The sequence below is a fragment of the Saccoglossus kowalevskii genome, chromosome 10 (assembly GCF_978046115.1).
Source record: "Saccoglossus kowalevskii chromosome 10, keSacKowa6.1, whole genome shotgun sequence".
In the NCBI taxonomy this organism is placed as follows: Eukaryota; Metazoa; Hemichordata; class Enteropneusta; family Harrimaniidae; genus Saccoglossus; species Saccoglossus kowalevskii.
The window spans coordinates 8,165,922-8,193,275 of record NC_140650.1 but is presented as its reverse complement, the minus strand read 5'-3'; the positions used below and the strand labels follow the sequence as shown (position 1 = coordinate 8,193,275).

General features: G+C 37.0%; 2 protein-coding genes across 2 annotated transcripts in view; one reads left to right on the top strand and one right to left on the bottom strand.

The window, feature by feature from the left end:
- Positions 1-1,648, top strand: part of LOC100367017 (xaa-Pro aminopeptidase 1-like) — a 32,459-nt gene extending 30,811 nt beyond the window's left edge. The window contains exon 20 of the mRNA XM_085504211.1: positions 454-1,648. Within this exon, the coding sequence (XP_085360337.1) occupies positions 454-573 (120 nt within the window). The 3' untranslated portion in view covers positions 574-1,648. The remainder of the gene's footprint in view (positions 1-453) is intronic.
- Positions 1,596-26,065, bottom strand: LOC100367169 (tRNA (34-2'-O)-methyltransferase regulator WDR6-like). Its single transcript, XM_085504833.1, has 26 exons — positions 25,990-26,065; positions 25,074-25,169; positions 24,858-24,930; positions 24,041-24,104; positions 22,829-22,935; positions 19,780-19,927; positions 19,113-19,316; positions 18,933-18,995; positions 17,647-17,694; positions 17,168-17,222; positions 14,679-14,799; positions 13,220-13,371; positions 12,776-12,882; positions 9,936-10,127; positions 7,899-8,057; positions 7,702-7,779; positions 7,386-7,571; positions 6,931-6,994; positions 5,636-5,707; positions 5,222-5,433; positions 4,743-4,945; positions 4,125-4,567; positions 3,885-4,022; positions 3,106-3,203; positions 2,801-2,868; positions 1,596-2,433 (listed from the first exon to the last, which is right to left on the bottom strand). The coding sequence occupies exons 1-26, from the start codon at positions 26,063-26,065 to the stop codon at positions 2,367-2,369; spliced, it is 3,294 nt and encodes a 1,097-aa protein (XP_085360959.1). The 3' UTR covers positions 1,596-2,366.
- Positions 26,066-27,354: the final 1,289 nt, after the last annotated feature.

Genomic DNA, 27,354 nt, shown 5'->3' with positions numbered 1-27,354 from the left:
ATAGAATCACAATGAGAGGCCGTCAAAGAGACTTCACCTCTCACAATTGTCATCCTGTACTGTAATCCCCAAGGTTCGCTTGACAAAACAATTTCAATTGATGCCGCCCTTTGAAGACCTAGACGCTACCCAGCAGCTATCTTTTTTCACTTACCGGTATATAGTGTATATGCTATTCTTTCACTGTCCACATTTTGGTGATGACCTTTACAAATTGGCATTAATGACACAGGAAATGTTTTGTTAAAAATAAAAATTTGGGATTGATAGTTAATGCTATTGTCACTTTAATTTTTTTATTTAATCTTACTTGAAATTACTGTTTTGGGAAGATCATGGGGACATTGGGATCATGCTGCAGGCCATGATACAGCAGAACTGTTAGAGTACATACTAAAATCTAGGTTATCTATAAAATAATTAATTTACAAAGTTTATTGCCTTTTTCTTCAGATATCTTGGTTGAATGACTATCACAGCCAGTGTCGAGACATCGTTGGTGAAGTGCTAAAAGAGCAGGGCAAGATGAATGTACTAAAATGGTTGATGAAAGAAACAGAAACTCTGGGATAAGAAGCATTCTCACATATTGAAAACTAGACTAGTCATATTTTCAGAGTAAAACTTGGTGATTACATTGGGAGGCATACAAGGTCCATCAGTTGTTGTCAGAAAAGAACACAAAATCGAAAGACAATCTCTTGTGAAGTTTATGACTAGCTCTGTAAAAAAAAAACTTTCAGTTTATTTCATAAGTAGGTAATACATTTCTCATCATGATTGTTTAATCTATCATAATGTGCTAATCGCTTCTTTTAAAAATCAGCGGGTAGCATCATTGTAATATTGATGTTTGTTCAAAATTTGGAATTTTTTTTCTTGCCCATAATAGATACGTATAACCAGGAAATGGTCTATTTTTAGGTGTACAGCTTTCAAATTTACAGAGCATGTAGCTTGGAAAGTGTTGTTAAACAACTTTGTTTTGATTCCATTTCACTGTAAATTTGGAAATCATTGCTGTTATGAAATATAGAGCAACAGTATCCCCTGAAAGAGGGACAACAAAAAATATTGAGGGGCACATTGGAAATGGGCTATACTACAACTAAGGACAGAATAGTATGAGTATTTTGTGTGTGTTAACTGTGGGAATGTTATTACATGCACCAAAAGTTAAAGTGAGTCAAAATGGAATCCATAAAATACTAGTATCAAGTCGTGTCAGCTTGTTGGATATAAGGGACATAAATCAAGATTTTAAGAGACTTCTGAATTCCTTCATCTTCTTTTGTAATGTGAATTTTTCTGGGAATGAGCACAACTGAAAAACAAGATTCATTTGTTCACACTTCACTGGACACTCAACATTCTATTCTGTCCTCGGCTGTACAGTACTTGGTATTAATGTATACATGTAAGAACACAACCAAATCTATGCAAATTATGTTTTTTGTATAAAAGTATATATGTTTTGATTATTTTCTGCCTAAATAATGAACTATTTAGATTAAATTCAAATTTGAATACACTTATCCAATCCAGCTCAGACAAAGTTAACCTTTTGTACGTCACAACAGTTATCGAGTCCTTGATCAGATATTATGCAATCTATTTTTATTCAATAAACTTGTCTTTCTCTCATAAATGCTCTGATCTTATGAGAAGAGCATGTCAGTGTTTTTATTATAGCCACCCACAAAATATGTGCATAACCAGTTCTTGTGTGCAGCCATGCTGAATGTGCTGCCAGTGCAGCAATCAAAACACTGGTGAATGACCGTGGCAACTTTTTCCCATTTTTCGATAATTTTACCAAAATATATCCAAAACCATCTACATTTTGTCATGAAGTTGAATTGTTTTGAACTGTTCCTTTGTGTAAAATTTCTAGAAACACCTTATGATATGTGACCAAAAAGTTCTAATTGGCCTACCTCCTCAACAACTGAGTGGTTTCTAGCTGTGACCAAATAACTAACTCTGCAGTGCACATTTTAATTAGAGAATTGAAGATATCACAAAATGAACAAAGGTCTTCCTGAGGTACTTATATGTGCAATATCCACAAAAATTATAGATATCATTAGAGTGATTTACATTCAAATTTTCTAACCACTGACTGAATTTATGTGCTTCATGAAGGTGGAGTGAAAATTGTTCATCTTGGATATGAAGTTTTATCATGAAAATGCAGATATGATTAACGTACTGAATTTTCAAAAATGCAAGTTTTAACCTGTATATTAATATTACAAGTTTCTTTGATGCACACTGATTTGTTTTTATCGATAAATTGCACTTAAACACAGCATTAAATACTAGCTGCTAAAATAACTGTAGATCAGCACATCATAGAATACCAGCTATGTCCCATCGTTTTGAAATAACTGAAAACCAACACCACTCAACAGATAATACTGCTTGCCTTGCCTGGAAAATATAAAAAATTTTTTACTGGTTATTACCAGTTACTGGTTTATGCAACTCTCAGTAAATATCAGTATCAGTATCATGTGAAGCCATCTAATCCAAAAACTGATCGCCAATATTCACCCACCTGCCATGTTAGAAGACAGAATTTGGAAATGGCGACAGTGAAAATTACAATATGTAAGTTACTCTGTTTGTATGGTATATATGATTATAAATGTTTGTATATTTGGTAAAAAGTAACTTTGAGTTATTTAGTATATACGGTATATAGCGCACTAATGCCAAGGGAATTTATCAGTCTCAATACAGACTGTATTTTTACCCACACAAATCAAACTAGTATTAACATAAATCAGCATATTACCTGTTTACCCAGAATTCCATGCATGAAAGGTCAGCAACACTGACAAATTTTGAGAACTGTAAATCCACCTGTATGAATGGAAGACAGAATTACAACAGACTTCAAGCTCCGAGCAGTATACAAATGTAAGTTTAGTTGGAGACATTTTAAAAATGGTATCAAAATCACTGACAAATACAAACATGGATGATATTCTTCATACTGGAAATACTATGTATACTTTTTCATCAAAATGTGCATATGATTTTTTTTCCCCAAGTCGTAATATATTAGACACTCAAACAGAAACACTGAATTATTTGCACCTGTTGTATACTGCTGTGATCCAGCGTCACTTTCCATGTACAAAGTCTTTGATCAATAGATACAGTAACTAGGGTACTGCTATCCAACCATTCTGCACCTATAGTAAAAAAAAAAAAAAAACATGAATTTTCAGTGTATTTAAATGTAATGTACACAAACAATGTAATTCACACACTAAACGAGACACAAACCAGCACTTTGCAATATGGAACATATTGAATGTAACCTGGGGCAAAGACTGTGGTGCCGATATCAAATTTGCTTTGACCCTTGACTCATTGTAAACTTTTTGTTTCTGTATAGTCATGAAATGTTTATAAAATAAATTGACAAATGTTTTGATAAAAAACTAAAAGGAATATCTGAAACTGTAATGAACCAAAATGGTAACAACATTTAATAAGAATTTTACAAAATTTGTTTGAAAATATTTGCACTGAATTTAAAGAGAGAAACAAATCTGGCACTCAAAGACTCAATAATTCATATTTAATTAAACATGAAAGTAATATCCAGAACTGCATGGCCAAGTTTAGAAATTAACATTCTCAATTTTAAAATAAAAGTGAAGGTTTGTCACCTGCGCAAACATGAAAAATAAGTGAAGTGCAGATAACAACCCATGCTGAAAACGCAAAGACTCATGGGTAGACGCCTGTTTGTAAACAGACACGTGCTATGGCAGACTGCCGCATGGACAGGTGACGACTCCCCCGCTTTAACAATATTTATTGAATCAGTTAAGAACAAGCGTACATTTCAAATGACTGCCACTTACCTGTGACCTGTGCAGCATGTGCACTGGGTATTTTAAACATGTCAATTACAGAGATACTAAAGTTAGAATCATCAACATGAATGAGAAGTAAACTGACTCCATTGTCATCCCCACCACTTGCTATCACAAATATGTCATCTGTTGAAGAACCATCAAGTAACATAATTATATAATTCCAATTAAGAGCATTTGCACTTTTAACATCATTTTGACATGATAAATGGAAGAATAAAAAATTACCTTTCACTTGAAGTACAGCAAGTGAGTTGACTCCAGATTGGTGTGATGTCCAAAATGAAATGGGCGACGACAATGTAGTTTCATTACAGGAAGTCCTCTTGTCAGATGATAGATCACACCTCAATTGTTCATCCCTGATACAATCACACCTTTTCCCAGCCACATCTTTTGAGCTGACTGTTGCATCAGTTTCCATGGCAACATCATCATCTGAACTGTTTTTCAAAGTGTGCTTTTGTTTACCAAGTTCCTGGACGACTGCCTCCACATCCCAGAATGCAATAATACCATCAGTGGCACCAGTGAAGATGGTGGGAGCACAACAGTGTGCAGGATTGTCTGGAGTCAAATAAAGATGCTTTGTCACAAGGATACAGTGGTCATGCCAGCAACTGTCTCCTAGCAACGTGAACTGTCTAGACAATAGGTCAAATGAAAACAATCTGCAAATGGAAATCAGAAATCTAAGATTAAAGATGATGTATTGAAGAAGGAACAAAACAGAAAATTACATTTAGTTTTGACTCAAGTTACTATTAGGTAAAAATGTAATTTTTGAAATGAAAAATTTCACCACTATTTTATCTGAAAAAATAACTTATGAAATGAGTGCCTTACCGAAGAATTGCATCTGAACTAGCCACTGCTAGATAATAGATTTCGTCCTGCTGTCCATTCCATGCAGTTAATGACATGTGTCTTGTGTCGCTATCTTCGTCCATGTCATCAGATCTCTTAGCTCTGCGCCGTCCTCGGCCGTCTGTGGTTCCGTGCACTCCAAGAAGTTCCACATCACATTGCAGAGTTACAGTTTCTTCTGCCTATATAATTCAAACAAGCATAGATATATGAATAATTGAAGGAGGATACAACTTGAAGTGAGGGCACAATATTCATTTAATAACTAGATTGTTACCAAAACGTTGATTCAGACACAGATCATCATCAAAAGATCAGACAAATCCTAATCCAAAGAAGCTCAACCAGATTTAAAATGATTACATGTTACTACAGCAAAATAGCAATTCTCAATTTAGCCTATTATCATTAAAAATAGGGGTGGGGGTGGGGGGTAAATTATTATGTCTACAACTCACCTCTTCAGTCCCTCTGAAACTAGTGGATTGTTTCACTGCTACCTTCCAACATTTCAATGCTGCCCTGCCCCCTGCAGAGAATAACAGCTTGCAGCATTCTGCTTGTAGGTTCTGACCACTAGAGGGCAGTGTAATTGCATAGAGGGCTCTCACACTTGAAATATGAGAGTGCAAATTTTTAAGCACCTTGACTTGATTGAGTTTGTTAATTTCTGGAGAAAATGTTAAAGAAATTCATAAATCTCATTTTTTTACCAACGTGTAAATTAAGAAGTCTGTCTACATTTTCAAGGAATTGGATTTCATTACAGTTAGCAAGCAAAAAATGTGATATACAGGCAAGTCTCTTACTAAACACACATATACCAATCATCGGTATACAATGCTATATCTATAACATCGTGAAAAGGATACCAGAAATAGCTAATATGTTTATCGTGGTGTCTTCACTGCCACTTGCAATAACATGATGTTGTCTTACCGGATCTAAAAAGATAATCAACAATTATTTAGCTGCGTGTCAGTTAAAAATATTGCAATGTGTGTATGAATGCATGCAGTAATATGGCCTAATTAATTATGCAAGACAGAGGTCAGTAAGGCCAAAGTATTGTCCAATGAGCATACCTTGTTGTATTCTCATAATTATGCAATGTTCCAGTTTATATAATAGAAATCTAGGACTTAGATTTTAGGACAATCTGTAATATTTATAATAAACTTTGACCGAGGTTAACCCAATATAGAATAAAATAGAATTTGTTATTGACATTGTAAAGATAATGTGACATTTTTTTTTTGGTGAATATTTTAATATAGGTAATTGTATTTACAGAAACAAGCATATGTAAATGTATTTTATAATGAGTTCTTTGTGTTATACTTTCCAATGTATATTGTTTTAATGTATTATGTATGAATTTTTCTCCAAATTTTGACCTACAACCTTTGCTACCCCTGATACATATTAATACTGCATTTTGACCTAAGCTAGCCACTGCTATATACTGACTGTTGACAGAGTTATTTAAAGACCAGAATTGTAATTGCATATTACAGAATATGACATGGTGTGAGTGTGTACAAATCTTTTGCCATCTGAGTAGTCACTTGGTTGCCATGGCTTGTTAGCAGGTGTATATGTCTGGTAGCGTCGTTTATGACAGACGTATTTCATGAATATTATTTTAAAGTGCAATTATTAATAAAACACATTTATTATGAAATTACAGAATCTTGTATATTTGGTCTTGACCTCACTTTGTCTATTGTGGTTATTTAAAGACTGTACACGCTTTCTATCATACTAAACTGGTCACCAAATTTAACAAGTGTTTCAGGTCTTTACACTTTAAGTCTGCATGAGCGTAGGCAAGCCTAAATAGATTTTAATTGTATACAGCGCCACCAGTGGCTGTTCCTGCTCAATGCGTCTAACCCATGGTTCATTTCTGACTTTAATCTAGGCTTGCCACTGGTAAACCTCTCTAATCTGCCCACTAGGAAAACCTTGTTATACACATATATTGACCGGGTTTTCAATTATACTGACCTTTCATTTAGACGAAAACAGTTCATGTTAATACTGACCTTTGACCTAGGAACTATAATGGTTACATTTCAACTGGCAAAGGCCAAACCTGTATCATTTTTGTTCTGACATTTAACCCTGGATCAATCATACTGAACTTTAAACTATTTATACTGACCTTTGACCTCACTTATAGTACCTAAGTGGCATGCACAAGTAATCTCTTTCCAGTGCAAACTGTGCTGTAAAATAAAATAACAATATATAAATTAAAGAATTTAAATTCATTTATTTTTAAGACTAAATGTTATTTTCTACAGTAACACCACATGTTTTTATCAAGTCATCAACTATGAAATGAAACACAACCCCATTACTATTGGTTTCTGTGAAATCAAACCATGCTCATGGGTAGATGCTTATTTATAAACAAAGTCACATTATGCTGGCTAGCGCATGGTCAGGTGATATGCACATGTAGGGGTAATCTTGTTCAGGGGAGCCTCAACAACTATCCCAAAGTACAGTTTTCTGAGAGTTTTTAGGCTCTGTTTTCACCATGTTGCCTTACAGGCAGTGAAAATGAATGGATGTCCACCTCAGAGAATAATTTCAAGTTGCCATGCACTTCACCTTAACTACTCTCTGTGATTCCACAGTATCAACAGGTGTTTGACATATTATAACATTCCGTGCTTTGAGATAAACAAATACAGCACTATTCAGGACATATGCAAATCCATATGATCTATGTCCACCACCGCACTCCACCTCCAATAACTTCTCATTGTGCTGGACGTTCCATAAAATAAAATGAGCCTGAATGAAAAAAAAATACGTTGGCAAATTGAAAAACAAAATAAGAAATATCATAGTTTACTATATTCATATATAATGCATTTTCAAAAAACAAAACAAAATGAATCAGAATTACAATAAAGGTACTCACAGCATGGAATCCTTGGATTTCTAATGAGCCATTGTCTTTGAATGTCATTTTCTCAACCCATTCAAAACCCTTGTAAACCTGTAAAACACATATTTCAGATTTGTTAAAATATATTGTGAATGTATTAAATGCATTAATTGCATAATTTCAAATTCACAAATTCACATTTCAAAATTTCTGTAACTACGGCCTTTCACCTTTGAAGAGTTCAATAACTGAAGGAGGCCATTTTGGAATCTGTGCTGTTTGTATTTACCATCTCTACCAGCAGTGTAGATAAAATCACCATGGCAACATACATCTGTTACCCCACCCTTACCATGAATAGATACCAGACTCTGAATAGGACCAGTACCCTGCAGAAAAAATGGAAATTTACAAATTCAGTAAAGAAATTGTTAAGCTCTTCCGGACTTTAGGCCCTGAATTTAAACTGTTGACAGTCTCACAGGCCTAATGTTTGTTTCAACTAAAATGATCAAATTTCGCAATGCCTAGGCATTTCAAGCAAGGATCACAAAGCCCGAGGGATTGTTACACCATCACTTGCCACTGTTGAGAAATTCTCTTGTAGCGTATCTGTGGGGTAACAAGATGATTGACAGGTAGAATGACATCTTGATACACATGTATTACTAACTAGTCGCACGTAATGGGGGAAGCGGTGCAATATTTACTTAGGCTTTGTTGAGCAAAATGTTCGGCGAACCTTTGATCAGATCATTGTCGTAAATCCCGTAAAGGGACGCCTAGATGCAAATTTTACGATATCATTCATATGCAGGCATAATTAATAGCGGTCTGGGCCTTCAGCCTGTAACAGTCCCCAAAGCCTTACAGTCCTCGCTCAACATGCCTTCAACATTTTGCAAACACATTACCATATTTGAATTAAATATTTTAGTTGAAAAAACAAACATCAGAGGCCAAAGTACTGCTGACAGTCTATCCTGAATTTAGCGGATGACCAAATTGTAAGTATTAAACTATTCAACAAGCCATCTCACATCCGTTAAACAGACCATCTCACAACCATTCAACAAACCTGCTCAAAACCATTCAACAAGCCTTCTCACAATCATTCAACAAACCTTCCCAAAACCATTCAACAGGCCTTCTCACAACCATACAACAAGTCTTCTCACAACCATTCAACAATCCTTCTCACAACCATTCGACAAGCCTTCTCACATCCATTAAACAGGCCTTCTCATAACAATTCAACAGGAGTTCTCACAACCATTAAACAGGCATTCTCACAACCCTTGCTAGCAAGCCTTCTAAAAATCATTCAACAAGCCACCTCACAACCATTCAACAAGCCACCTCACAACCATTCAACAAGCTTTCACACATTTCAGCAAGCCTTCCTACAACCATTCAAAAAGCCACCACACAACCATTGAACAAGCCTTCTCACATTTCAGCAAGCCTTCCCACAACCATTTAAAAAGCCACCACACAACCATTCAACAAGTCTTCTCACATTTCAGCAAGCCTTCCCACAATCATTTAAATAACCACCAAACAACCATTCAACAAGCCTTCTCACATTTCAGCAAACCTTTCCACAACCATTCAAAAAACCAACACACAACCATTCAACAAGCCTTCTCACATTTCAGCAAGCCTTCCCACAACCATTTAAAAAGCCACCATACAACCATTCAACAAGCCTTCCCACATTTCAGCAAGCCTTCCCACAACCATTTAAAGAGCCACAACACAACCATTCAACAAGCCTTCCCACATTTCAGCAAGCCTTCCCACAACCATTTAAAAAGCTACCACACAACCATTCAATAAGTCTTCTCACATTTCAGCAAGTCTTCTCACAAATCTTCAAAGAAGCCTAATTCTTCAACAAAAATGTCACTACCCTGGCTTCAGGCTTCCAGGCTTCTCATAGTCACTCAACAAGCTTTCTCATAAGCCTTGAGCAATCCATCTCAAGCCCACAAGCAAGCTGTCTCACACCCTTCATCCAGTCATCTAACAATTATCATCCAAATGCTTGACTAAGCCATCTCACAACCATTCAGCATTAACCCGCACAACCCTCAACAAGCCTTCACACAACAGTGTTCACAAATGCTTGCACTTATTTTTATGACAACCTTCTCTAAGCGGTTAACTGCTATAGCTATGAATTCTATAATTAACCCTCTCATTTTACTTTAAAAATTCATTTTACTCAATGAAGACAGGTCAATATATAATTACTATTGCTCTACCTTTTCAGCATTATCTGAACCTTGTGTGGGATAGAGGTGCACAGTTCCTCGTCTGTCTCCAAGAACAATACCTTTGTTTTGTGGTAAGATAACTGCAGCAGTTGCCCAGCGTTGTCTGGCATAAGGTAACACATAACACTGATGTCGATGAAGACATAAACCTGTATCTGTGGTGGAGATCTTCCACCAAACCTATAGTAGACATAGTCATTTGGGAAAAATATAACCAGTCTCATGACAGTCTTAACCTACTCACATTTTTATCAATATAATACTAAAATATTTTTCCAAAATATCAAATGAATGCACTTGAAATAAATTGTTAGGATATACAGGCTATGTACTTGTAAACAGCACCTAGACAGCTGGCACATGTAAACAACACCTAGACACTTGGCACATGTAAACAACACCTAGACAGTTGGCACATGTAAACAGCACCTAGATAGCTGGCAGATGTAAACAACACCTAGACACTTGGCACATGTAAACAGCATCTAGACAGCTGGCACATGTAAACAACACCTAGACAGCTGGCACATGTAAACAACACCTAGAAAGCTGGCACATGTAAACAACACCCAGACACTTGGCACATGTAAACAACACCTAGACAGCTGGCACATGTAAACATCACCTAAACAGCTTGCACATGTAAACAACACCTAGACAGCTGGCACATGTGAACAACACCTAGACACTTGGCACATGTAAACAACACCTAGACAGCTGGTTATGCACATGTAAACAGCACCTAGGCAGCTAGTTATGCACATGTGAACAGCACCTAGATAGCTGGTTATGCACATGTAAACAACACCGAGACAGCTGGCACATGTAAACAGCACCTAGACAGCTGGCACATGTAAACAGTTCCTAGACAGTTGGTTATGCACATGTAAACATCACCTAGGCAGCTGGTTATGCACATGTAAACATCACCTAGGCAGTTGGTTATGCACATGTAAACATCACCTAGGCAGCTGGTTATGCAGGTGTAAACAGCCCCTAGACAGCTGGCTGTGCTCATGTAAACAGCAGCTAGGCAGCCGGTTATGCACATGTAAACAGCACCAAGACAGCTGGTACATGTAAAAAGCACCTAGACAGCTGGCACATGTAAACAACACCTAGACAGCTGGCACATGTAAACAGCACCTAGACAGCTGGCACATGTAAACAGCACCTAGACAGCTGGCACATGTAAACAACACCTAGACAGCTGGCACATGTAAACAGCACCTAGACAGCTGGCACATGTAAACAACACCTAAGCAACTGGCACATGTAAACAACACCAAGACAGATGGTACATGTAAAAAGCACCTAGACAGCTGGCACATGTAAACAACACCTAGACAGCTGGCACATGTAAACAGCACCTAAGCAACTGGCACATGTTAACAACACCTAGACAGCTGGCACATGTAAACAACACCTAGACAGCTGGTTATGCACATGTAAACAGCACATAGGCAGCTAGTTATGCACATGTGAACAGCACCTAGATAGCTGGTTATGCACATGTAAACAACACCAAGACAGCTGGCACATGTAAACAACACCTAGACAGCTGGCACATGTAAACAACACCTAGACAGCTGGCACATGTAAACAACATCTAGACAGCTGGCACATGTAAACAGCACCTAGACAGCTGGCACATGTAAACAACACCTAGACAGCTGGCACATGTAAACAACACCTAGACAGCTGGTTATGCACATGTAAACAGCACCTAGGCAGCTAGTTATGCACATGTGAACAGCACCTAGATAGCTGGTTATGCACATGTAAACAACACCTAGACAGCTGGCACATGTAAACAGCACCTAGACAGCTGGCACATGTAAACAACACCTAAGCAACTGGCACATGTAAACAACACCAAGACAGCTGGTACATGTAAAAAGCACCTAGACAGCTGGCACATGTAAACAACACCTAGACAGCTGGCACATGTAAACAGCACCTAAGCAACTGGCACATGTAAACAACACCTAGACAGCTGGAACATGTAAACAACACCTAGACAGCTGGTTATGCACATGTAAACAGCACCTAGGCTGCTAGTTATGCACATGTGAACAGCACCTAGATAACTGGTTATGCACATGTAAACAACACCTAGACAGCTGGCACATGTAAACAACACCTAGACAGCTGGTTATGCACATGTAAACAACACCTAGACAGCTGGTTATGCACATGTGAACAGCACCTCGATAGCTGGTTATGCACATGTAAACAATACCGAGACAGCTGGCACATGTAAACAACACCTAGACAGCTGGCACATGTAAACAACACCTAGACAGCTGGCACATGTAAACAACACCTAGACAGCTGGCACATGTAAACAACACCTAGACAGCTGGCACATGTAAACAACACCTAGACAGCTGGCACATGTAAACAGCACCTAAGCAACTGGCACATGTAAACAACACCTAGACAGCTGGCACATGTAAACAACACCTAGACAGCTGGCACATGTAAACAACACATAGACAGCTGGCACATGTAAACAACACCTAGACAGCTGGCACATGGAAACAGCACCTAAGCAACTGGCACATGTAAACAACACCTAGACAGCTGGCACATGTAAACAACACCTAGACAGCTGGTTATGCACATGTAAACAGCACCTAGGCTGCTAGTTATGCACATGTGAACAGCACCTCGATAGCTGGTTATGCACATGTAAACAACACCTAGACAGCTGGCACATGTAAACAACACCTAGACAGCTGGTTATGCACATGTGGAGCTCATGTACAGCAGGAAAAGCCACTTAATGCACATAAAATGATAATGAATATATATTTAAATATTACCATGCATCCATCGGGTCCTGTTGTGATAACATCATTATCAGAAGGCCAGCAAATACTAAACACTTTCCCATCATAGATTTTGATTTCTGTATAAATATTGCTCTCACCTGGAAAAAAATTGAAATAACATAAGTTTTTTGTAAAAACAAAATAATGGATTATTTGTTATTAAATAAGGATCATTGAAATACATGCAATCCAGATGATAATTGTTGTCACTTCTTTTGAATTGATATATTGCTTTTTATTCCCACAAATTTGATGGGTCACAAAACTGTCTATTATTGACAATTTAACTAGGCAGAGTTACTTTTATGGAATTTTCATTCTCAAAGCAATATGGGATTGCAATAAAATGTTTAGCTGTAAAGTAATAAATAAAAAAACTATTCACTTATGCACAGAGTATTATTATAATGAGGTTTGCAGAACAAAAGAACTTACTTAGCTGAAATACCCTGATGAATCCATGGATGTTCGCCATGGCAACCAAATGATGATTTGGTGATGGGGATAACAGTGCATAGGACCCATATCTTTCATCTGATGACACAATGTACCATTCTTTGCTAATCAGATTATAGGAGCGGAGAACACTGATAAGACAAGAGGGGAGAAAACTGTGATATGACAAGAGGGGAGAAAACTGTGATATGACAAGAGGGGAGAAAACTGATATGACAAGAGGGGAGAACACTGTGATATGACAAGAGGGGAGAACACTGTGATATGACAAGAGGGGAGAACACTGTGATATGACAAGAGGGGAGAACACTGTGATATGACAAGAGGGGAGAACACTGTGATACGACATGAGGGTAGAACACTGTGATATGACAAGAGGGGAGAACACTGTGATACGACAAGAGGGGAGAACACTGTGATATGACAAGAGGGGAGAACACTGTGATATGACAAGAGGGGAGAACACTGTGATATGACAAGAGGGGAGAACACTGTGATATGACAAGAGGGGAGAACACTGTGATATGACAAGAGGGGAGAACACTGTGATATGACAAGAGGGGAGAACACTGTGATATGACATGAGGGTAGAACACTGTGATATGACAAGAGGGGAGAACACTGTGATACGACAAGAGGGGAGAACACTGATATGACAAGAGGGGAGAACACTGTGATATGACAAGAGGGGAGAACACTGTGATATGACAAGAGGGGAGAACACTGTGATATGACAAGAGGGGAGAACACTGTGATACGACAAGAGGGGAGAACACTGTGATATGACAAGAGGGGAGAACACTGTGATACGACATGAGGGTAGAACACTGTGATATGACAAGAGGGGAGAACACTGTGATACGACAAGAGGGGAGAACACTGTGATATGACAAGAGGGGAGAACACTGTGATATGACAAGAGGGGAGAACACTGTGATATGACAAGAGGGGAGAACACTGTGATATGACAAGAGGGGAGAACACTGTGATATGACAAGAGGGGAGAACACTGTGATATGACAAGAGGGGAGAACACTGTGATATAATAATAGGAAAGAACACTGATAAAACAAGAGAGGAGAGCATCCCATTTGATATTCAGGTTACAACCACTGTTGGTAGGTAAATGGTGCAAGTCAGCAGAATTTTGCTCACCATATCAGACAAGGAGTTCTCATTGTAAATGATCCGCAACCCTAATCTGATTTTGGTGAGAAAAAGTTTGACCACCACTTGTTCCACCTCCAATAACTACTGTCCAGTAAATTGATTTGTGATGGATAGATTAATATAGAATGCTGGACACAAAAGTATGTATGGGAAAGATTCATACAGAGGGATTCTCATTACTTATTTACAATTAGCCATTAGTCTCCAATGATGGTGATGTATGTGGTACAAAATCCAGACCTTTCAGTAATATTAAAAATAACCTTACCCACAATCTGTAAGTATGAGTACATGACCTGATGTCAACACTGTAGCATGTCTGGGGTAGTCTGTCTTTGCGTTCATGTTGTCCGCATTAATGGGAAGGTCAAGTACACTGGTTTCTACAGCTGCAATAAAAATAGAAGACTTTGACCCTGCTGCTTGTTCAATGTTTATTAATTTCCACTAAATAATGACATAGATTTTTGTAATTAGAGATATCTAATTTATTTACCGAACATGATTCTGCTCCGGCCATGAATTTTATCCTGATGATATTCAAAAGCGCCCTCTACTAGCAGGAACTGGCTCTATTTACTGATATTATGATAGAGTGTCATCTATGTTACATAATTTTATACACATGAAAGATTAGGTGGGGTCGTTTGCGTTATTCTGATTATAGTTAAATACTATAAATATTAAAAGTTTGATTCTGTTTCCTCGGAATTAAGCTTTATTTAACTTGTTTTTTGGATGTTATTAGCAATCAAAATATAATGATTTAGTATTTTGCTGTCCAGTGTTTCGTAGATGATTTAGTTGGTGATAGTATAATATATTATTATACATCTGTCAGCGTAATGCCATGAGTCACAGCGTGTCGTAATTTTGCTGTATTTTTCAGGGTATTTTCATACTACCATATTAGGAAATCCGAATTCCAACAATGAAATGATTACGCACGTAAGCGTACACTAATAATAAAAACAAACATGGCTGCCATCAGGGTTTGACCGAACTCCACACAAAGAAGTTCACTGTTCTGTTCTAAACATTTTGGATTTCGGCATTCCCATGATGTATCCTTGGGAGGAAAAGTTGTATAATAATAAGGCAGTACACTGTCACATCCACCTCCACTACGCGTCAGTCGATACTCTAGCATGTATCCTCGTAATAACTTCATAGTATAAAGAAGTATATGTTACGAAATGCTTTAGACAGTTTTTTCTTTGCACAAACAAAACACAAGTGAAATAATTGCCACGTGAGCAGTGAAGTGACGAGTTTTATATTGATTGTGTCTTGAAACCACCAACATGGGTAAGTTTAATTTTATTGACAACAAGTCACAGACCAGATATTTTTTGAAGGATCACATGATGTGCAAATAAAACATTGCACCACGGAAATTATACAACCTTGACTTATAACAAAATTGTGTAAGACTTGCTAAATGATGACTACATGTATTTGGGACACTTAAGACACAGATAAAAGTGATAGCATGATCTGATAGCATGGAGTTGAAATACAAGGCCCCTTAGTTAACAGTTTATTGATTCAACCAATTAAGTGTGTTTATTGTTGTGAATAAATAAATCAAAAGCTAAGTGGTATTTGGCAGGAAGACTTTGTAAACTTTTTAATTTAGTTTGTCCTTGTATTTGTTGATAAAATGAGAGGAAATTATGTGATTGATTTGAAGACTGTGACAGGAGGACAGAGTAAATCTAAGGTGTACGACCAAAGATTACTTGCCAAATGTGAGTAGTACGATCAAAAGTTTGAGTGTCGAAAGATTGGCTGTTGTATTGGTATTAGGTTCAGAAAGTTAGTAGTTAAAGGAGTCTGTGCTTAGACTTTGGTTGATGATGATTTGACAGGTGAGAAGACACTGAGGAACTGGACAACGGAACAAAAACATAATGATGATTATTTAGCCTCGTTTCTTTCTGAAAAATGCAAAGAACCCAAAACACAAGTAACTGTTTTAACCTTTTCACCACCAGACTTTCTCATCCACAAATTTTCTGCACTTTTTTTTTTTATTTTTCAAGATTTCTGCAAATTAACCCTAATTTTGGAGACAACAGACACAATTTGAGTCAATTTTCAGTTTTTATTAAAAATAAATGGATATTTTTGTCGCAATCTTCTGAAAGAAAGTGCAGACTATAAATGAGACTATTTTGCGAATTTGTGATGAAAAGAGGGAACTGGTGGTGAATAGGTTAAACCAGAGGTACATTACTTGTCAAGATCCCATTCAAGTCTCATCTCGTAGATAGCGAGACTGATGCTACGACCTTCTGCCATGACATAGGCGGTTTGTAATAAAACAATAAAACATGTATTACCACATTCATAGTGAAAAAATATTACATCGAAAATGTACAGAAAATATAGTTATCGTAATCCGTCATATCGTGAGCAGCTATATCCACCTGGACATCCCAGTATCCTAGTTACCACGGGTATGCGCATTCCCATTTTTCTGAGTTGGAACGCTTATGCGAAAGCGAGATTGAAACGGGATCTTGGTATCATGTCACCGTAGTTGCAAACCCAAAGTAATGTACCTCTGGTTAAACACATTGGTTTCCAGATTTGACTTATTCTTGTCAGTTATGAATGGAACTTATAGAGTGCGAGTACATTGTTGATATGTAAGATTGTATACTCAGTTGACAACATTAAGCATTAGTGTTGAACAAATCTATAGATATACAGTATTTAGATTTCATTGCAATCTGTGTTATATGATCTCACCTTGCTGTTTGCAAAGTGACCACTGCCTTATGCTGCAATCCCCACCTCCAGTGACCTTTGGAAAGAATAGTGTATAGACACATTAATTAATTAGTCTTATATGCAAAAAGATTTTATTTCAAAAACTGCATAAATTACAGGTGCACTGATTTACGATTCCCTGCCATATACAGACAATGATTAATGTGGACTCATGGAGAATAAGTGAAACTGAAGAATTCAAAGGACAGTAAAAATTAGAAATGATTATTCTGAGATTTCAAATTTCAATTTCTTCATTTTTTTCAAAATGGCTGACATTTAAAACAGACACAATTACACCTATCATTTTGCGTTGCTTATGTTTCAAAAATTTTATTTTCAAAATGGATGACATTTAAAACAGACACAAGTACACCACATTTTTAGGAGGGTATGGAACAGCTGCTTCTACAAAGAGGCCTGGTTTTTACATGATGGTTTAATCCAGTTTTACTCACCACTAACTGGTGCTTCTCACTGGTAGCCAGGCTCCAGATACTGCTTCCCTTAAGAACAAAAAACAAAAGAACACATAATAAACAAGCCATGCATGGCACAGTCCCCGTTAGTTATCAAATTTAAGATATATAGTTATGTTTATAGTAATATAGCTGGAATATAACCATGTCAGGAACAAGTTTGAATGAAATCCATCCATAAATGCCAGAAATTTGAACATAATCAGTCAAAACAAGTCGGAGATATGGCACGAGAACCACATTGATTAATACAAAATGGCCGCCTTGAATGTTATCTGAAAAACAAAATTATTTGCAACAAGATCCCATAATGTCTAATGTATATACCAAGTTTGAGCAAAATCCATCTGTAAACAGCCGAGAAATGGTTGATTTTTATGATTTTTTAGCACAAAAATGGCCGCCATTCGGCCATCTTGAATCAGATCGTAAAACAAAATGATGTGCATCAAGGTCCTATAATGTCCAACGTATATACAAGGTTTGAACAAAATCCATCTGTAAACAGCCGGGGAAATGCTCGATTTTGAAGATTTTTAGCACAAAAGTGGCCTCCATTCGGCCATCTTGAATCAGATCATTAAACAAATTGACGTGCATATGTATGCTATCATGTATGATGTATGTGTGAAATTTGATTGTGATTGGTCCAGGCATTCCTAAGATACAGGTCCGGACGCATGCACAGACGCATGCATGCACGCACGCACGCACGCACGCACACACACACGCACGCACGAACACACGGAGATCAAAACATAAGTTCCCGTTTTCGGACTGCGTCCGAATGGGGACTAACAACAATGAGGGCAGAAATTACTTGTCAGCAAGGGACACATCCAGTTTCAATTCCATAATGAGGCCATTGCCTTAACCTTCTTTTTCAACCAATAAGTACACCATACACTGTTTTATCTAAGAATTGAAATGCAGTTTTCAATATGGTTTGAGTAATGTTATCTTAAACATATCTGAGACATTTTAGTTGGGTAAGGCATTTAGAGTGCTACAGTTGTCACGCTGCATTGTTTTTGATATGGTTCCCATAGCGATGTGTACAGCTCGTGTAAAATACATTTTTTTGTGTACATAAAATTCTAACTTTGATGACTGTAGTGATTTGATACTTTGAGTTTTATTCACTGTGAAAACCTTGCACATTCTGTCATTTTATACTTTTTATAAATAAGTAAATAAATATGGTATTGGATTCTTGTTAATCTATTCCCATTATGCTCTCCGTAGCAATATCTCAATTTACCAACCTTGTGCCCTTTGAATTTTTTCATTATGCTTCCATGGTAATCCCAAACACAGCAAGTTGCATCCTGCGTTTTGAATTTAAAAAAAAAAAAACATTTAAAAAATTACTGACCAGCAACAGAAACAAAATCTGCTAAAAATAAAAAAAATCTAATTATGGACAGTCGTATAAAGACACCTACCTCCCCTATACTGACAATGGATTCATCCATCATCACAGCATCCCAGACCCTAGCACTGTGACCATACAACACCATTATGGGGGTGGAAGGTAGTTCACTGAGGTGTACCAAGTCATCCATTTGCCACAAACGAATACTCCTATCATCGGACACTGAGCATAGTTTAGAGTGTTTACAGCTATAATTAATGGAGAATATCACTCCCTGAAAAAAATAATAACTTTCAAGGGGGTTGTTCTGTTGTGACAACTTGATGGCAATCACAGAACTCCTGGTGAAATATTCACTGCTACAAACTTCCCCGTCACATGACTACATGACTACTGTGAACAAAATCTATTATATTACTTTATAGTATAATGTAACACTACTAAAACATTTTTTTTATAACTATAACTTTTTGAGGAGCAATCATACATGTATACAGGTATAGAAATTGACACACTACCGGTATATTGTGTTCATTTAGTGGTTATATGACATCATTTCTGTTCATATCTTTCCTGCTATAAAATGTACACATTGTTATGCATTGACTCGTACATAATTTTTTTTCACAAATAATTTCGTGTTTGCTTCACAATGATCTACTACACCTGAAAGATTTAACATGTCATTTCAATAAGATTGCTACAAATGAAATTTGACAAACACTAAGTACCGGTACCTCGTGTCCGCAGAGTCGTTTCTCAACAGCGATTCGATTACTTTTGTTCGTTAATCCGGTGGGTTTCCAGAGAACAATTTGGTTGAACACAGTTCCCACGGCAACAACCAGTGTTTCCCAAGTGCTGCCAATGATGTGTGATGAATAACTATGCAGTCTTTAAGGATAAAACAGACAACTACACAGAAGGAGATTGATTTGAATGGTAATCTCAGGAGTAAACATCCAGGCATTATTATTGTCTCTCTCAAAATACTGTACTTTGGGATGGTTGTTGAGACTCTCCTGAACAGTGTAACAAGATTAGCCCTACATGCGTAACATGTATAAATATGGCTGCTTGGGATTACTTCTGAGTTGATTGACTTTAGCTGGTTTCACCGGCTCTTCGACCGGTGTTCCACAGCAGCTCGCACAAAGCCCATATAAATACATGGTACAGTGGTGCACATCTTAGCAAAATAGAATGTTCTGTGACATACCTCCGCCTTCAAGAATATAGAACTAAACTCTAAACTAGATATTATCTTAACGCCATGTTCATTTCCCCTCTCAAAGATTGAAAAATACACAATTCTAGAAATATTAAAGTGACATTCAGCCTTTGTAATGTTGTTAGAACTCACTATATAGTCTATTGAGAGGTATATGGGCTTGTGAAAATGTGCAGATAGCGAGAAATCTTTTTGCTTGCATCATCACTTTTTTTAAAAACATGTATAACCGTACTTACTTACCGTACTTACCGAGTAAAAGCCCCTCCCAGAGTATAAGCCCACCCTTCTGTTTTTGGACATTTAACGAGTTAAGGGCATCCTCAAGTATAGGCCCAGGGTGTTTTTACCAGGCGTTGAGGACATTTATTAAAATATGCATGTAAAAAGTGTATTTCATTGCATAAAAATCATGATTGGAACGGTAGTTTGGTTCCAGCTTTTACGAGAAAACGTGCATTACAGCCAAAACAAAGTCAGTTTGGACGTTCAGTTGTGTGACATGACAAAATAAACGGTGCCAGCGATAGATTTCGAGTATGAAAGAACAAAATAAATGCAATCAAAGGCACCGACCACGCGCGTTGGAAATAAATAGTACATGTTGCGACGAGAAATCTCACCTGCATCTTTCACTCACACAAACACACACACATGCTGTTTTTGTATATTGAATACGTTGGTAACGGAAGGGACAAGTTTAAATCATCTTTGTATTAACACAATTTGAAAGCAACAGTCTCACACTGAATATATGTTTATAAATTATCAAACTAAATATTCAATGAAGCAGACTGCGATGGTTAAGACGAAAAGACAAGGCTAAGACGAAAAACATGTGACAGTACGATTAAGCTCGTCTACTACACCCCCGGGGACTATACGTTCAAGTATCCAACTTCCCAATATGTACAAAACATGTTTACTATCAGCAATAATTTCTAGTACTGGCTTGATAATTGCGTGTTATTAGTTGACATCAGACATATAACTGTACAGGATTTTTTGAACAATGTCTCAAATTTCCGAAAGAATATTCAAATAAGTTGGGATGAATATGAATTGAATGTCCATCTTTTAAAAAAATCAGCTAAACACCACCACGATTATGGTGAATTGGCGAGTTATCAACGAAGACGAGCGGACATCTCCGGTCATGGTATGGCTGGTTCGAATTTTTCCACTTTTAAAGTGATGAATATTGCATTCGAGTTGAGTTACTAGTAATTACAAGTTTGATTTACATTTTTCTTGTGGTGTTTTTTGTCAATGTATTAAATATAAGTGCGTTGGGAAATACCATAATTATATTGTGTTGGTGAAAGAGGCTGGTGAGACTGTGTCACAACGCGTTTTATTTACTACCAACACGCGTGGTCGGCGCCTCCGATTGCGTTTATTTTGTATTTTTATTTTCAAAATGTAACACTGGCGGTGTTTTTTTTGTTATGTCTCGCAACTGAACGTCCAAGCTGACCTTGTTTTGGCTGTAATTTCAGAGTGCACGGCGGGCGAATGTACATAGTTCGCATGTTTTCTATTCTGTTATTTACTCGGGATGAACCCCGATGTTGCAATACTGAAATAATCAATATTTCTTTTGAGTAGTAGTTTTCCAAACGGCAAAATGTGATCGTCAAGTCCTGAAACCTGGTCACTATCATCGTTTTACTTTTCCGAATAATCTTGTCCATTGAGACTATCGTGAATGGGGTGTGAACAAGCAAACGGCCGTGAAAGGTTTAAATACTTCCCTCACCCTCAGTTTACCTTTCGAAAATTGCGAATCAACAGCTTTTAGGGAAAAAAATCATCGTTTTTTTGTTGAAATCAGTGTTAACAGATCGCATTTTAACGTCGCGGTAATACACTTCTGCATCGTGTTGATAAAAATACTTCTTCAATAATTGGAAAACTTCAACTGTATGACAGAGCATTTTCATTGGTTAACGAAAGACATGACCTGTTAGGTCAAAGGAAGTTGTTCAGGTCAAATTATGATGAAACCATGGCGGAAATAGCTTTGTATCGAGAGTTTGCATACGATCTTGCCTTTGACCGTTTTCCCACGGACCCTGCACTGTAAATTTAGACGGTATGTGAACCGTATTGTGATAAATTTTTTTTTTTTTTGTGCATATTTGTTTCTTCATTGTAAAAAGCGCCGTTGAAATCAATGACTGCTGGTTTCGCATTTTTGTTTTCTCAAAAAGACGTAATACTCCTCTGAGACCGGCGCTGTGAACCAAAAATTTGAATAATGTTTTGAGGCTGGGGAGATGGTTACCGTTTTAAACGCACCAAAAAATTATTTTTTCTGAGGTGGTCCTTGAGTATAAGCCCACCCCTTATTTTTTCCGATTTTACATGTTCAGGCCCCTGGGCTTATACTCTGGGAATTATGGTATGAGCATGTTTTTAAATATGTGATAATCTATTCCATATCATCTCTTCATATATCTCTTCAAATATCAAAGTTCCTCATCTTATAAATCCTCACTGATGTAAATTATCAAAAATGGTTATTGGGTAAAAAATTTCCTCAAAAAGGATACAGAATACATTTGTCTTCACAATGTACATGAGATATGACCTTTGACATCTTCCAATCCCACAATGCAACAGAGTTGTGAGCTAGGGCCACAGCCAGATGTCCTGAATCCTACAAAGGATAGAGTCATGTTTAACGCCCTCTACTCTGCTTTCAGTAGTAGCAGCTACATTTGTAATTTGTTGTTATTGTTCATTAGTCACAATATTTACTTTAGTTTGGTATGAAATAAGATAATATGAGGTTATTACGAGAATACCTCAAAGTATGCACAAAGACAGTACAGCTGGAGTATCTGTCTGAGTACATACATTGAGGTATTCTTGTAATAACCTTATTATTCTACATCTTTTCCGTTCAAGAATACATCAAGGGAATGAAGAAATCCAAAAATTTTAGAACAGAATCAGCAAACTTCTTTGTGTGGAGTCGGGTCAAACCCTGATGGCAGCCATGTTTGTTTTTAATATTAGAGGACGCTTACGCGCTTAATCATTCCATATTTGGAATTTGCATTTCCTTATAGTGTAGGATGAAAATACCCAGTAAAATACCGCAAAATTACGGCACGCTGTAACTTATGGCGCTACGGTTACAGATGTATAATAATGTGTTTAATGTCATCCTGTATGATATTAAACTATGATTATTACAAATTATTCTATCTATGCATGTAACTGTCTGTCTGACAACGTGTCCATGTAATCTAACACACTCAAACTATTACAATAATATATGAAATACTTGACACATCTATATGACACAGACACAGACTTAGGTGACATATATAATACTGTAACATGATAGTACACAATAACATATGACATAGTACACAGACAGTAATGTACTGTAAAAGAATTAATTATTCACTGGGTTTTAATTTCGCTTACTTCGCTGATTGGAAAATGGGCTAAATTAAAACCCACTGAATATGCCTGAAATGAAAAATCAGCGAAATTTAAACCCAGTGAAATTTAGTCATTCTACAGTACCGGTATATCATAATACACAGCAACATACACATGACATATAGTACACATAATAACATACAATAGTATACAGTAATGTATAATACTCGTTTACTTCTAAAAGTGATGAGTACTAGGATTTGAGCATCTATTTGCTTCTTGTTTTCATTAATAATTTTAACAATTCAGTCTTCACAACGAAAAGATAACATCAACATTTGCATATTAGTGTGTTCAACATTTATTACCTCCAACCATTTAACATCTTTAATCCAATCTTCAAATTCTGTTATGTCAGTTTCCATGGCAATTCTTAAAGAAAGAAAAAACATTTAAAAATAATAAATAATCATGCATGCATCTATGTATTGACTCAATCACCAGCTGTCCAATCACACCACAGCTTAGAGTATTGAGTAAATCAGCAACTGTCCAATCACACCACAGCTTAGAGTATTGAGTAAATCAGCAACTGTCCAATCACAGCACAGCTTAGAGTATTGAGTTAATGAGGAACTGTCCGATCACAGCACAGCTTAGTGTATTGAGTTAATGAGAAGCTGTGCAATCACAGCACAGCTTAGTGTATTGAGTTAATGAGGATCTGTCCGATCACAGCACAGCTTAGTGTATTGAGTTAATGAGAAGCTGTGCAATCACAGCACAGCTTAGAGTATTGAGTAAATCAGCAACTGTCCAATCACAGCACAGCTTAGAGTATTGAGTTAATGAGGATCTGTCCGATCACAGCACAGCTTAGTGTATTGAGTTAATGAGAAGCTGTGCAATCACAGCACAGCTATTGAGTAAATCAGCAACTGTCCAATCACAGCACAGCTTAGAGTATTGAGTTAATGAGGGTCTATCTGATCACAGCACAGCTTAGTGTATTGAGTTAATGAGAAGCTGTACAATCACAGCACAGCTATTGAGTAAATCAGCAACTGTTGAATCACAGCACAGCATGTTGCTGAGGTATTGAATAATCTTATGAAAATAATTAAAACTGCACCATTTTTTAATGTTGCGATTTCAAGAATCACAACTTTCTTTTTTTTGGCTTACCTGTTTGATTCTGTATCAAACTTAACTATACGCAATGCCTTCTGCCCGTATACTGCAAACATTGCATCAGTGCCTGAGGCGAGAAAACACACAAATATTTCACATCTCATTGTGATCTAAAATGAAGTTGTAAATTGAGTACAAGAAACAGAAAAACTGAGAAACATTCATTAAAAAGTTTATGAATTTTAATTGACATGAAAGGTGTTTACGTACCTGCTTGTATACCGTGTATGTTACACCAGTGAAGAACATTTTGAGTCGACAGTTCTTTGCCATTCAAAAGATATATATGTAAATAAGGTCCCTCACCTGTAAAAATATCATACATACATTAGTATCTCAATACAAATTATTATATATATGTATGTATGTCTCTGTCTGTCTGTCTGTCTACAATGTTGATCATGTCCTCTGATATACTTAGAACATGTATGATTATTTATCTGTTATATATGCTTGGTATTTGTATTCTGCGAATATGATAGTGTGTGTGATGCGGAATTAATACACCCACTAAGTCTATATACATCTTTTTTGTGGTGATGTGAGAAAAAGAATCTCACACACCATAGACAATAGACTAGATGATGTGGCTGGTTTTACGTACAATTCAGTCTGCACATGTGTGTTTCCATGGTAATGTACTAAAGTCAAGGAGACAGCCAATCATTGATGACACAGAATTCTGTGTTGACTGACTGGTTACATGGTACTTAAATGGCTGGATTCCAGACTACGTAGGAGAGTGAAACAAACAAAAATCACCCCAAGCCCTTAGGTGTGTGGGTTTCTATTTTTTGCAATCCGAAGAATTTTACAATAGTTTTCTCGGAATGAAAAAAACAAGGTTGACAACCCTCCCTGTAACACATGCACACGGAAGTTGGTACGGACCTGATAAACAGTGCAACACTGGGTTGTCCATGTCTCCTGATCGAGACCCACATTTGTCTCCCGATCTGGTGATTTCGCCTGATGTGGAGATAATCTCCATGATTAAGAGGGAAATCGCCTTGCTAACATTTTTTTTTTTTTTACATTTGTAGAGATTTGTGAAACTTCCCATACACTAACAACAAAGTAATGCCGTACTCCGCGACGACTTCATCTGTGGTTTTACAGTACGTACCTGACAAGATGTATCCTTGATAAATTCTCAGTGCGGTTACAGGACCAACGTAAACGATCGATTTCAGTGACTTCATTTTTACAATGAGTCTGAAGTTCAACAAGCTGTCGTCAATGTCGATATTACCATAACATAATATAAACACAACACAACTCGACAGTTCCAGATTAGTGATCGACTAACACGTAATTAACCAAATTATATTAACTTGATATACAGAAACCGCTCCTTCCACAACACATTTCAATTTTGTTGTGCATTTCGTGTTAAGTGTTGTCTCTCTTCGTCTTGAAACTTCCAAGTCTTTGCAACACGTGAAGTCATGGGCGCCGCCATATTGTTTCTAGCGCCCTCGTGTGACCAGGTGGTGTTAATGGTTCGCGCAGATTCACCACAATCTCAGACCACTAAAGAACAGACTAGCAACGCCTATTGTTTTAGGTGTGGGGATTACGCCAGTACGATGCGTACCACGGCAGACCTTGCTGGTAGTTTATTGACACAAGCTTACCCGAAGATTCCCGAACGTGCTTTAGTGGTCTGAGCTATAATTTTGGTTCGTGGATTCTTTGAATGTTAGATAACTAGGCGTATAGAATTCTCATAAAAAATATTTATTTACATGAAATTTATTTGTATTTCCATTTCCGTGCGAACCATATTCATAGCTTATCGAATAATGTAAAGTGTATGCATTTTATATACGGGTAGTTCTAGAGCCACTTTGCGAGTTTTCCTGCAAGTCGCCAAAAGTCGAATGAAGGCATTCTGCAAGTCAAGCCACTTAGCCTCTAATCGCAGGGATTTTTTCTGCGTTTTGATGTCACTGGCAGAATGTAGAATCAAGATAGAAATGATTCGCGTGGTTTTATTTTAGGTTTTACCGTTTCGACAATGAACTGTTATCACCGTTATTATTCCTCAAATGCTTAGTTTATCTTTTAAAATCAACTAATTTCTTGATTTAACAATTAAACAATCATGCCGTTTTACCATCAAAATCCAAGGAAAAACAATCGTACTACAACATCGGCAATCTCTTCCGTGTTGCGTTCATAAACATTAGATGTATGTACGGACAAGACAAGTCTGCGTGTAATACCGATTCTTTTGTTTTATTACCTAAAACTACCTAAAATTCATTAATTAAAAGTACAACAGGTTTTCAATGGGGAATATTTGGAGACGTCGATAGAACGAATTAAGCGAGAAGCTAGGGTCAGGTTCAGAGTTGTCAGGGCCAATATTCAATTTGTCGTTCAGTATACTTACTATAGTTTGAACATCGTGATACCGAAAGATAGAAAATGACTAAGTATTAGTTCAATTCTGAAGTAGAAATCTTAATAAGTTCAACCCATTTCT